General features: G+C 36.7%; 1 protein-coding gene across 1 annotated transcript; it reads left to right on the top strand.

Moving 5' to 3' along the window:
• Nucleotides 1–2826: 2826 nt before the first annotated feature.
• On the top strand, nucleotides 2827–5802 carry LOC141709765 (uncharacterized). The gene is made up of 4 exons (XM_074513020.1): nucleotides 2827–3235; nucleotides 3553–3849; nucleotides 3946–5209; nucleotides 5466–5802. Exons 1-4 carry the CDS (start codon nucleotides 2827–2829, stop codon nucleotides 5800–5802), a joined length of 2307 nt encoding a protein of 768 aa, XP_074369121.1.
• Nucleotides 5803–12096: the final 6294 nt, after the last annotated feature.

Here is a 12096-nt window from a genome sequence, read left to right as displayed (position 1 = left end):
ATAATGGAGAAGTGGGCCCCACATGTGGGATCCCCTTGTGGGCCCAACATGTGGGCTGCAATTGTGGGCCCCACATGTGGGCCCCATATTAAACAACTATTTAATTATTTAATAAATAATTATTTAAATAATTAAATAAATAATAATTATATAAATAAATAATAAAGAAGTGGGCTCCACTTGTGGGCCCCACATTTAGGCCCCACATTATCCAATTATTTAATTATTTAATAAATAATTATTTAAATAATTAAATAAATAATAATTAAATAAATAAATAATGGAGAAGTGGGCCCCACATGTGGGCTCCCCTTGTGGGAACCACATGTGGGCTCCCCTTGTGGGCCCCGCATGTAGGCTCCACTTGTGGGCCCCACATGTGGGCCACATATTAAACAATTATTTAATTATTTAATAAATAATTATTTAAATAATTAAATAAATAATAATTAAATAAATAAATAATAAAGAAGTGTGCTCCACTTGTGGGCCACACATGTAGGCCCCACATTATCCAATTATTTAATTATTTAATAAATAATTATTTAAATAATTAAATAAATAAATAATGGAAAAGTAAGCCCACATGTGGGCCCCACATTATCCACTTATTTAATTATTTAATAAATAATTAAATAAATAAATAATAAATAAATAAATAATCAAAAAATATAATGCCCGGATCGTGGTCGGATCGTAATAGGGTTCATATGTCAGGATATGATTCATTTAACGGTTCGACCCACATATCCGTCGTTCGATTTTTTAATCGGTTTTCTCAACGATCCAACCGTACGGATGTTATTAAACTGCCTTCCTAACATTGGGAAAAAATAATCAAAAAATATAATGCCGGGATCGTGGTCGGATCGTAATAGGGTTCATATGTCAGGATATGATTCATTTAACGGTTCGACCCACATATCCGTCGTTCGATTTTTTTAATCGGTTTTCTCGACGATCCAACCGTACGGATGTTATTAAACTGCCTTCCTAACATTGGGAAAAAATAATCAAAAAATATAATGCCCGAATCATGGTCGGATCGTAATAGGGTTCATATGTCAGGATATGATTCATTTAACGGTTCGACCCACATATCCGTCGTTCGATTTTTTTAATCGGTTTTCTCGACGATCCAACCGTACGGATGTTATTAAACCGCCTTACTAACATTGGGAAAAAATAATCAAAAAATATAATGCCCGGATCATGGTCGGATCGTAATAGGGTGCATATGTCAGGATAAGATTCATTTAATGGTTCGACCCACATATCCGTCGTTCGATTTTTTTAATCGGTTTTCTCGATGATCCAACCGTACGGATGTTATTAAACCGCCTTCCTAACATTGGGAAAAAATAATCAAAAAATATAATGCCTGGATCATGGTCGGATCGTAATAGGGTTCATATGTAAGGATAAGATTCATTTAACGGTTCGACCCACATATCCGTCGTTCGATTTTTTTAATCGGTTTTCTCGACGATCCAACCGTACGGATATTATTAAACCGCCTTCCTAACATTGGGAAAAAATAATCAAAAAATATAATACCCGGATCATGGTCGGATCGGGACATTAAAATATTATTTTTTCTAAAATTTATGAAAAAATGAAAAAAATGAAAAAATGAAATAAAATGAAAATCATACAAAAGGTGCAGTGAAAATATGGGCGGCGAAATTTCCCCCCAAAAACATCACTCTCTCTCTCAGACTCTCTCTCAGAAACATCACTCTCTCTCGACCTCGCTCACTCACCTCAGCCTCCCACCTCGCTCACTCACTCACCTCTCACCAACACTCCTTAACTCTCACCCATCTCACTCTCCCTAACTCTCACCCATCTCACTCTCCCTAACTCTCACCTCACCTCAGCCGCACTCTCACCTCAGCCTCACCTCAGCCGCTCTCATTTCGGTGGATTCAGCAGCAATTAGGTGGTTCTCAGCAACATTTCGGTGGTTCGGGTTCTCTGCAACGGAGTTAGGGCGTGCAATTAGGGTTTCGGAATTTTAGGGTTTCGGTTGGAGCTAGCAATTAGGGTTCAGAGCTGCTTTGTGGTTTCGATTTTGGACCAAGGTAACCTCTAATTGAACTTTATTTTTGATTTTATGGATTTATCCCTGCTTATTTAATATGTTTCATATGTGTATGTGTTTAATATGTGTAATATGTGTAATACGTTTAGAGTTTGTGTTTAATATGAATGTAATATGTGTTTGTGGTCATCTCCCCCCTCTCTCTGTCTCTCTCTCTGTCTCTCTCTCTCTGTCTCTCTCTCTCTCTCTTTGAGTTTTATTGTTTTAGATTCTTGTAATTATGGTTATTGCATTTCTTGATGTGATTACGTGCCGAGATGAATTGATGAAATTATGTTGCTTATTCGCTGTTTTTTGTTATTTAATGTCCAAATGCAAGGCTTAACTCTGTTTGCCATTTGGTTACTGTGTCTTGTTTTTATCGTCTCTTAGCAGTACTGGGCCTTCCTTAGTTCCTTGTACAATTAAATAAATATATATTATTCGAATACTTAAGACATTAATCTAATCTCAAACTGATTTTATGTGCTATACAAGTCTTTGACTATTGATCTTTTACATTCTAACATTTATTCCCTGTGTGCTATTCAAAAGTTACAGTTGTAAATTGAAGTAAAAAATTTAATAAAAATCAAAGCATGGATAAAAATGGGGAATGAGATGTAGGAAATTATTAGTTTATCTAGTATCACTGCAGTATAGTGCACAGAGATGATTACACGGGCTTTTTTAGGTAGACTTATAATCTTTTAACTTCGTAGGCTATATTATACAGTGTACTTATGGAAGATGATTATAGTAGCTGGATAGGATTTCCAAAATCTAGTAAAGAATATGTACGAGGGATAAAGGCATTTATGGAAAATTCATTTCCAATTCATGCTAAAGGAGAAGAAATGAAATGCCCCTGCAAAGTATGTGTCAACCGTTATTGGCACACTCAAACAGTTATCTATGATCATCTCATATGTAGTGGCCCTTCTCCACTACATATGAAATGGATTTGCGAGGTATCACATACCAAAGTAGATGGTAGTACTGACTTCATGGATTCGGGGACGGGGATGGATTTCGAAGATAATTTAGGTCAAATGTTCAATTGTACGGGTAAAAAGTTTCAAGATTTAGAAAATGACTATGAAAGTCTAACAAATGCAGAGGCTAGAAAGTTTTATGGCCATATTAGGGAGGGTAAATAACCACTATACCCCGGATCCACTAAATTCTCTCGGTTAAGTTTCCTGATCAAACTTTATCATTTAAAGTGTGCTCATGGAATTTCCGAGTCTGCCTTTGGGGAATTGCTGGAGTTAATAAGAGACGCCTTTCCTGATGCCCAAATACCTTTGTCTTTGAATGCTGCAAAAAATATGATCAATGATTTAGGCTTATATTATGAAAAAATAGATGCATGCGAAATAATTGCATGTTGTACTGGGGAGAAAATAAAGACAAAGAAAAATGCGACAATTGTGGTGTTTCTAGGTGGGTGTTACCGAAAAAAAAAGGCAATGATGGTAGTGATCCGGGGCAGGTTATACACAAAGTGCCAGCTAATGTGATGAGGTACTTCCCTCTAAAGTCGAGATTGCAGAGGCTATACATGTGCAAGGAATATTCGAAACTAATGAAATGGCACGATATGGGACGTCAACAGGATGGAAAAGTAAGACATCCGGCTGATACAGAGGCTTGGAAGACGATATATGCTGACTATCCTGATTTTTCATTAGAAAATCGGAATGTTAGTTTAGGAGTAGCCTCAGATGGATTCAACCCCTATCGTTCAATGAACCTAAGTCACAGTACCTGACCAATTGTATTGGTCAATTACAACCTCCCACCTTGGCTATGCATGAAATAAGAAAATCTAATTCTTTCGACACTAATATCTGGTCCAGATTCACCAAAAAATAGTATTGATGTGTTCATGCAACCTTTAATTGCCGAGTTAAAAGAATTATGGGAGGTCGGCGTTAATACTTATGATGCCTTGGCTGATGAAGATTTTAATTTACGTGCTAGAGTGCTATGGACTATTAGCGATTTCCCGGGATATGCTATGTTGTCCGGCTGGAGCACAAAAGGCAAACTAGGGTGTCCTGCCTGCCATTATGAAACTTCATCACTTTATTTGAAGCATAGCAAGAAAATGTGCTATATGAACCACCGAAAGTTTCTTCCTTCTGCACACAAGTGGAGAATGAATACTAAAAGGTTTAATGGCGCAATTGAAATGGGGCTGTGTCCTTCAGTTTTAATGGAAACTGACATTGAGGAGTTGTTGTCTGGGTATGTAAACCAATTCGGCCTGCACAACAAAAAGGCAAAGAGTAAAATTGAGGGCCCTTTTAAAAAGAAGTCAATTTTTTTTTATTTACCTTATTGGAAGCATAATCCACTTCGACATAACCTTGACACCATGCACATAGAAAAAAATGTTTGCGATAACATATTGGGCACTTTACTCAATATAAGTGGCAAGACAAAAGATCATGTTGCCGCTCGTAAAGATTTACAAGAAATGGGAATTAGAAAACCTCTCCATCCTGTTCTATCAGAAGATGGAGCACACCATGAAATACGAGCAGCAATCTTTGACTTATCGAACAAAGAGAAGGAGATCTTTTGTTCAGTGTTGGAAAACACTAAACTGCAGTACGGTTGTGCCTCCAACATAGGGCGATATGTGCACACAAAGGAGAGGAAAGTAGTGGGGTATAAGAGCCATGATGCTCATTTCATATTGCACTACTTGTTGCAGTTTGCCATCAAAAAAACTACAAAGGCTGAGGTTGCTGTACCTTTGATGAAATTGAGTGCCTGCCTTAGAGCTCTATGGAGCAAGGTTATCGATTTGGAGGAGCTTGAGAAGTTGGAAACTGAAATCGTCGAGGTACTTTGCCAATTTGAGATGATTTTTCCATCAGCTTTCTTCGACATAATGGTGCACTTGCTTGTTCATCTAACTAGAGAAGTTAGACTTGGGGGACCTCAGCACCTTCGAAACATGTTCCCAATAGAGCGTTATCTTGCAAAATTGAAATCATACGTTCGTAATAGAAGTAAGCCGGAAGGTTCTATTGCAGAAGGTTACATAGCTGAAGAATGTGTAACATTTTGTTCAAGATTTTTGGCTGCTGATGAAACAACAAAAAACAACATGTGCTCAACAGTTTTAGAAAGAGGGCCAACACAAGCTGAATATCATATCGGAACGAGAAGGAATAAAGATGGAACTATTATTCATTTTGAAGATGTTGATTAGAAGGCAAGTCATCGCTATGTTTTGTTCAATACTGGTAACAAAGAAGTAGAGAGGCTCCTCGAGTAAGTTTAATAAGCTCTAATATAAATAATTTTAATTCATAATTCAAGAACTTTTTCTTTTCTGCACTGTTTTAACTTAGTATAATTTTAGGGAACATCAAGCCTTGGTGGACAGCCACGAAAATACGAACAGATACAAAAGGGCACGAAGACACACGGCAGAATTCTGGGACTGGTTACGAGAAGAGGTTGGGAAAATGGTGGAGGTTTCATCTGACTTGGGGGTGTTTGCGTTGGGGCCTAATCGAACAGCTCGAAGGTTTACTGGTTATGTTGTTAATGGCTATCGATTCCACACAAGTGATAGAGATTCTCGATGCACAACACAAAACAGTGGTGTATATTTGACTGCACAAACAACTAGTTTCTCTAGTTCTAGAGACGAGAACCCTATAGTTGGGGATGTCAGCTACTACAGATCGATATAAGATATCATAGAACTTGATTACTGGGGATTATTTACAGTTGTCCTATTTAAGTGTCGTTGGTACCAACAACAAAAAGATCCACACGGTCACATTCGAGTAAATTTCAATAGGTTATGCCATAAATCTGATCCTCATGTCCTGGCCAAACAAGTGCAACAAGTTTTTTATGTGGAAGACCCAATCGAAAAGAATGTACATTACGTAATTAAGAAACTACCGAGGGAGTGGTGTGATAATGGAAACATGGATGCACATGAAGATGTCAACGATACTGATCTCCGTGAGACTGAATTTGTTTGTGGACTTCAAACTCATGTTGATGAAATGAGTTGGTACAGAGATGATATCCCTACAACAAGAGTTCCCATTCCCGATAAATGAAGCAACCAAACTGCTAAACATTTATAAGTTTAAAATTAATCACAGCAGTGAACTTTATTTTGTATTTTCTCTGTGTTTGGACTATTTAGATGTAATTGAATATCTTACTTTATTTCTTCCATGAATTCTTCAATGAAATCCATCTTTGTAGTTTAAATTTTTTGTCGTCGTTGTCTGATTTGTAGTTTATATTTATTGTCTTGGTAAGTTCAGCATGCCCTTGTTATATTTCGTAGTGTTGGGATTAAATCTCCTTACTGTAATTTAGTTTATTCAGTAGATGCATATGATAACTATTTTTTCTTATTTTTATAATTTTGTATGTTAGCTGCAAATATCCTACACGTGTAATAAAAACAAATATAGGATATGAAGTAGATGCTTAATAACTTTTTGTGATCGAAATTGTGTTTGTTACATTTGTGTCGAGTGCCAATTCATGAATATTTTGTTGTTTATTATTTGATCTAATATGTGTTTACCAATTAGTTCGAGATATGTGTTTATGGCATACTAGGATTTGGAAAAGATACATTTGAAATATTTTTGTTTAATGGTCAGCCATTGACATCTCTTTGAACTCTGTGCAGGATGGCAGAAAAACACGTTAATATTGGATTGTACCACGGTGGGGAGTTTCAGAGGACAAGTTACTCTGGTGGAGATTGCTTGACTATTTATAATGTAGATGCTGATATGTGGGCTTATAATGATCTGATGGAGGAGGTGAAGGATCTCCTCAAACTCAATGAAATCGGAGGAGTCTATGCAAAAGAAGGAAAACATGGTGGTTGGAAGCTGCTGAGGACTGACCTGGACATCATTCAAGAGATAGAAAAGTGCAACGATGGCGAAGAGGTCAAGCTTTATGTAGACACAGTTGTTGACCCTGCAATTGAGCCGTTGTGTGAGATGCAGCCACACGTGATTGTCAGGCCGAGGAAAAGCCTGTTTGAAGGTATGCCTATTGCTGATAAATAATTAGATCCCCATTAAGTACACATCTCTATCTATTTCTGTATCTCTTTATATATGCATAATGGGACTTGGATGTCCATATTAGTTGAAGATAATTCTTTGACTTGGATTTTTTTCTTGCATAAATACAGTTTCACCGAAGAAAATACAAAAGCGGAAATATATTACCACACATGAACTCCAGCAGAAGCAGAACCCAAGGAAGATTGTTAAGAAGACACCTGAGCCCAGTCGGAGGTATGCGTTACGATCATCGCCAGCTCTGTTGCCTACTCAGCAAGATGCAACTGCTGGGCAAGGAAACGATAAAGAGTCTGCTAGAAGGAAACTGCAGTTACAAGATGATATTATTCTGGATAAAGAGGTATTTTTTTAATTTTCCTTCTTAAAAACATAAGGTATAATGATTATTGTTGTGTTATGTCAATTTAATCACTGACCTTGTCTTCATAAATTATTGTAGTTGCCCCCACCACCACTGACCGAAATCAAAAGAAAAAGACCCCGTACTTTGCAAAATAATGAGAAAATGAAAGATCAGCTACAAGGTGATGCACGCCAAGTAAGATGTCCCCTTGAACTTGCTATACCTGACATCGAGGTATCCTTGTCAATGTTCCTCTTTTTTTTCTTCTAACCTGGACTGTAACACTTGTAATATTCACTTAAACACTCCTTCCAAATTTTTAGAAAGAAAGTACAATGCATAGTTGAGCTACACTAATAACAGTGCTGATTTATAATTATTGCAGGTGCCCCCCCCCCCACCGCTACCAGCATGTGAGCAAGAAAGACTTAATCGAATGAAGGAAAATGATAGAAGGTTGGAAGAACTTGGGATCAAAAAATTAGTGATTGATTTGAGAGCTCGATCAACAACAGTTATTGAGAAATCCAAAGAAAAAGACAAAGCCTCTCCGGATGATGATGATTATAATCCGGAAAGTGAGGACGAACATGATAGTGATGATTCATCTGAGGTATGGATTTCTTTTACAGTCTTCATTACTTTGGCCTTCCTTCCTTGTTTCTCAAGAGTGTAAATTATGTTTTTTATTAGTTTAAGACCTGATATTTTATTTATCACTATATCAAGTTTCCTATATATTTTGTTTTTATTTTATACTCTTTATTGCTTTGGCCTCACATCATATTTGCAATCCTAATAATTGTAGAGAACGAAGAATGGGAAGAAAAAGAACCATGTCCCCCTTGGACCAAGAACTCGTTCGCGAGCTAATGTCACCGCTGCAACAGAGAATAAACCATCGCAAACTGGTAAAACATCTGACAAGGAAATGACCAGTAAATCTAAGCTCCTGAAACCAACATGTAGTAAAATCTTAAAATCCGCGAGCAATTCAGAATCACGTGGGTCTGTATCTGCTTATTTAGCAATGCGGGAACGTCAAAAGCAGGGCATTCTTCTGCCAACAACCGAGAATATGCACGCTTCTAATTCGGAAAATGTTGTTGAGGAAGAAACTGAAGCAGGTACTTTTACTTTCTAAATATAACTACGCATGAATTATGCACACTAATTATTTATTGATGGAGAGGCAGTAAGAATTTAATTAATTATTAAATTCGCAGTCACCTTTTTTTGTGTGTGCATGTACTATGAAGTACCAAAGCCCAAAAAATGGAGAGGAAGGACAAAACTGCTAACTGTTCACGCAAGGACACGTGATGAAAGACCGGTGATTTTTTTGAACAAACAAAATGTACCTGTTTCAAGAGACGGAAATGTTACGAGAGAGCTGAGTAATTTTCTCGGAACAGTTGCAAAGGACAATGTCTCTCTTACTTATGTCAACTGGCGCCTGGTTCCTGAACAATTGAAGAAGAAAATGTGGGACTATACTCGGGTAAATTCTATTACCTAAACCTTAGTTTCATTAATTTTTCAATTAACCCCTTCATTTTATTGATCTTGAGTTTATTATATATTAGGACGATTATATTATTCCGAATGAAGCTCAGTCCTGGGTTTATGAGACAATTAATAGATGCTGGAGGACTTACAAGTCTCGGATGAAGGCAAATCATTACACACAGCATGCCACTGATGATGAAAGGCTTGAACATAGGCCCAAGGAGATTCCGCTCGAGGATTTTAAATTTCTGATAAAGTATTGGGGAGATGAGTCGGTGAAGGTGCCTTCGTCCTTCTTTTTAATATGATTTTAATGATTTTAAAGATTCTCAAACTGGATTGTGCTATTTTTTTTAATAGGAATTAGCACATGATAACAAAGTAATCCGCGCTTCGGTAACTGACCCACACAATCAGGGTGCCAACAGTAGTGCAGAAGTTGGAGAGAAGTTGGTATGATTCCTAAATTAACTAGTACATTTATGAATTTTTCCACTTTTATTTTGATATTATAATTACGGCCCCATGGTTAAGTTAAATTGGATTAAATTTTGATTATAGGATAAATTTATAATTTAATTAGATGGGGACATGTTCTTAAATCCAATTTTAAAATGGGACATGTTAGAACCCCCCCCTTTTTTTAAATAATGTATCTGTCCTTGTCGATATCATCATTATAACTAGCAATTATTTAGTTGTCTGATTAGTTATGATATTCAGATTATTACAAACCAATCCGCATTTATATAACTTTAAATAATTCACTATGAACAACCCGAAAAAACTAATAAAATAGAGCTCGCAGACACAATAATTTAGTTGTTCATGTCAAGTGCCATCAAACATTTTTGTGCTTTAATTCTTCAGAAATCAGATGCATGTCTATTTTTTGCTAGTATTTGCTTGAATTTAGATATTCAATTTCAGAACTACATTAATATTGCCTTCATTGACTTCCCGTACACACTTGGATTGTGTCTACTAAATAGTAATGACTACCTAGTTGTTTGTTCATAAATCCTTTGATTGAATGTTAGTGCTTAAGCATTTTTTAAATAGTTGATGTGTAATTTTTCTTAAGTAAATCAATAGTTATGTGGTAACTTTGAGCTAGATAACCTTGTCTTTTTCTTTTGTGCTCTATAATAGAAAAAGACTGATCCTAATCTCGCCTCACCATCACAAGCTGAAATTTATTTGGAATCTCATGAACAAGATGGCCGAACATACAAGACTACGGCTGCTCCGCAAAAAAGAAACGTAAGGACTTTACTTTTTTTATGGAGGTTAAATGCTGCATGGTAGTTCAATTTGTCTATTTCTTTAAAATTAAGAGATAAAAAATGCTTTACCAAGTATGTTTTGTTAGTTTAATTTATTTGGTAAAACAAATAACATAAGAGACTTAGCGGAAATAAAAGGCTGTTAAGTATTAGTATAGGCCACCTTAATGCAAACCTTGTTAGTAGTTGTGTAGTTGTGTAGCACAATTCTATGGTAAAATTGATTAATATTTAACAACATTTTTCTTGTAGAGAAAGAACAAGAAAGCGATGGAATCAGATTCGGCTCCTGCAGACACTTATTTGGAAGATTTGACTGCAAAGATCAGGGGAGAACTTGAGGCTGAACTGGAAGAAAAGGTTTCCAAGAAAGTGCAGGATAACTTGTCAGTTATTCTCAAAAAGATCGCAGCAGCTAATCCAGGGTTGAATCTGGACATTGGAGAACTTGATGCTAATATTTCAAGCGAGGATGATGAAAATGGTACACCAATGACTATCGGGACTGCTGGGACTTCCAAGACTGCCCGGACTTCTTCTTAGATATTTCTCTTTACAAGCATTAGCTTGAGTTAATAGTATGGACAGTTATGTTATTTAGACTTTTGAATTATTGGTTTATAATTTTTGGTACTCACTGTAATTGGTGGTGGATGGTGTTTATTTGGTTTGGTTGGAGTTGGAATTTGGGGATTGTTTGGTGTTCTTGTTAGTATGATTTTGGTGGAGTGATTTAGTGAATCGTACTATAATTTTGGCGAAGTGGTTATTACGTTGGCGGAGTTGGTGTTCTGAATGCTGTAAGACTAGTTTGTTGGGGAAATATGTTTTGGTATAGTTGAATTGTTATTTTGTTAATGGCAGTAATGTGTTTATCAAAACTACATTTCAAAATGTTATCTATTAGTGTTACAATAGCTATATTTATCACTGTTACAAAATCTAAATTTGTGTTTCTTTTGCCAAAATACAGTGTTACATTAGATTTGTTTACTGTTACGTCAGTAATAAAAGTGGGCCCACATGTGGGTCCCACATGGCAGTGGGACCCACTTGATGATGTTACAATAGGCCCCACTTGATGATGTGGCAGTGGGCCACACTTGATGACGTGGCAGTGGGCCCCTTGATGACGTGGCAACGGGCCCCATATGATGACGTGGCAGTGGGTACCACTGATTAGCCAATCTATGTGGCAGTCCACGTGGCAGTCCATGTGGCATTGCTCGCCACGTGTCAGTGGGGTCCCTCTATATGACGTGGCTGCCTACGTGGCAATCCAGTCAGCTGGGTCCCACATGATTTTTTCAAATGCTAAAGTAACACTGAATTGCCGTTACGTTTGATTTATCTAGTGTTACTCTATCTCCCTAAGGTAATGTTTTTATTTGTGTTACGGTTGATAATCAAAACATTACATTAGATAGCAATGGAAACATTTACGGATGAAATGGTTATTTGGCGTTACAATTGGCCTATTGCAACATAAAACGGGCCTAAGGTGACGTAAAATGAGTGTCTTATTAGCCCATCTATGGCGTAGTGTTCATACATTTGTTGAATCATTGAGATGTCAAGAGCCACTAGATCCATGCTCATATTTTCATAAATCAGCTACTGGAATCATTAGGTGATTTTCTTATATTGTTTAGCAGTATTTAGTCAATTGTCTTTATTTTTCTTTTCAATCAATCAGGTTGAATGAACAAGTAAAAGTCTCATTTATAAAGCATTTGTGCACCTGTGTAGCTGGTGAGGATGTTCTTGGTAATG

This window comes from Apium graveolens, chromosome 1 (assembly GCF_009905375.1).
Source record: "Apium graveolens cultivar Ventura chromosome 1, ASM990537v1, whole genome shotgun sequence".
Taxonomy (NCBI): Eukaryota; Viridiplantae; Streptophyta; class Magnoliopsida; order Apiales; family Apiaceae; genus Apium; species Apium graveolens.
Note: the sequence above shows the minus strand (reverse complement) of the source record. Positions and strands in the feature narration are given on the sequence as shown.

Excerpts from the sequence above, each read along its gene's own strand:
- LOC141709765 (XM_074513020.1), top strand. The coding sequence starts at position 2,827 with ATGGAAGATGATTATAGTAGCTGGATAGGATTTCCAAAATCTAGTAAA. Across the intron at positions 3,850-3,945 it reads TTCAATGAACCTAAGTCACA|ATTCACCAAAAAATAGTATT; the intron begins GTACCTGACCAA and ends TATCTGGTCCAG. Across the intron at positions 5,210-5,465 it reads GAAACAACAAAAAACAACAT|GGAACATCAAGCCTTGGTGG; the intron begins GTGCTCAACAGT and ends GTATAATTTTAG.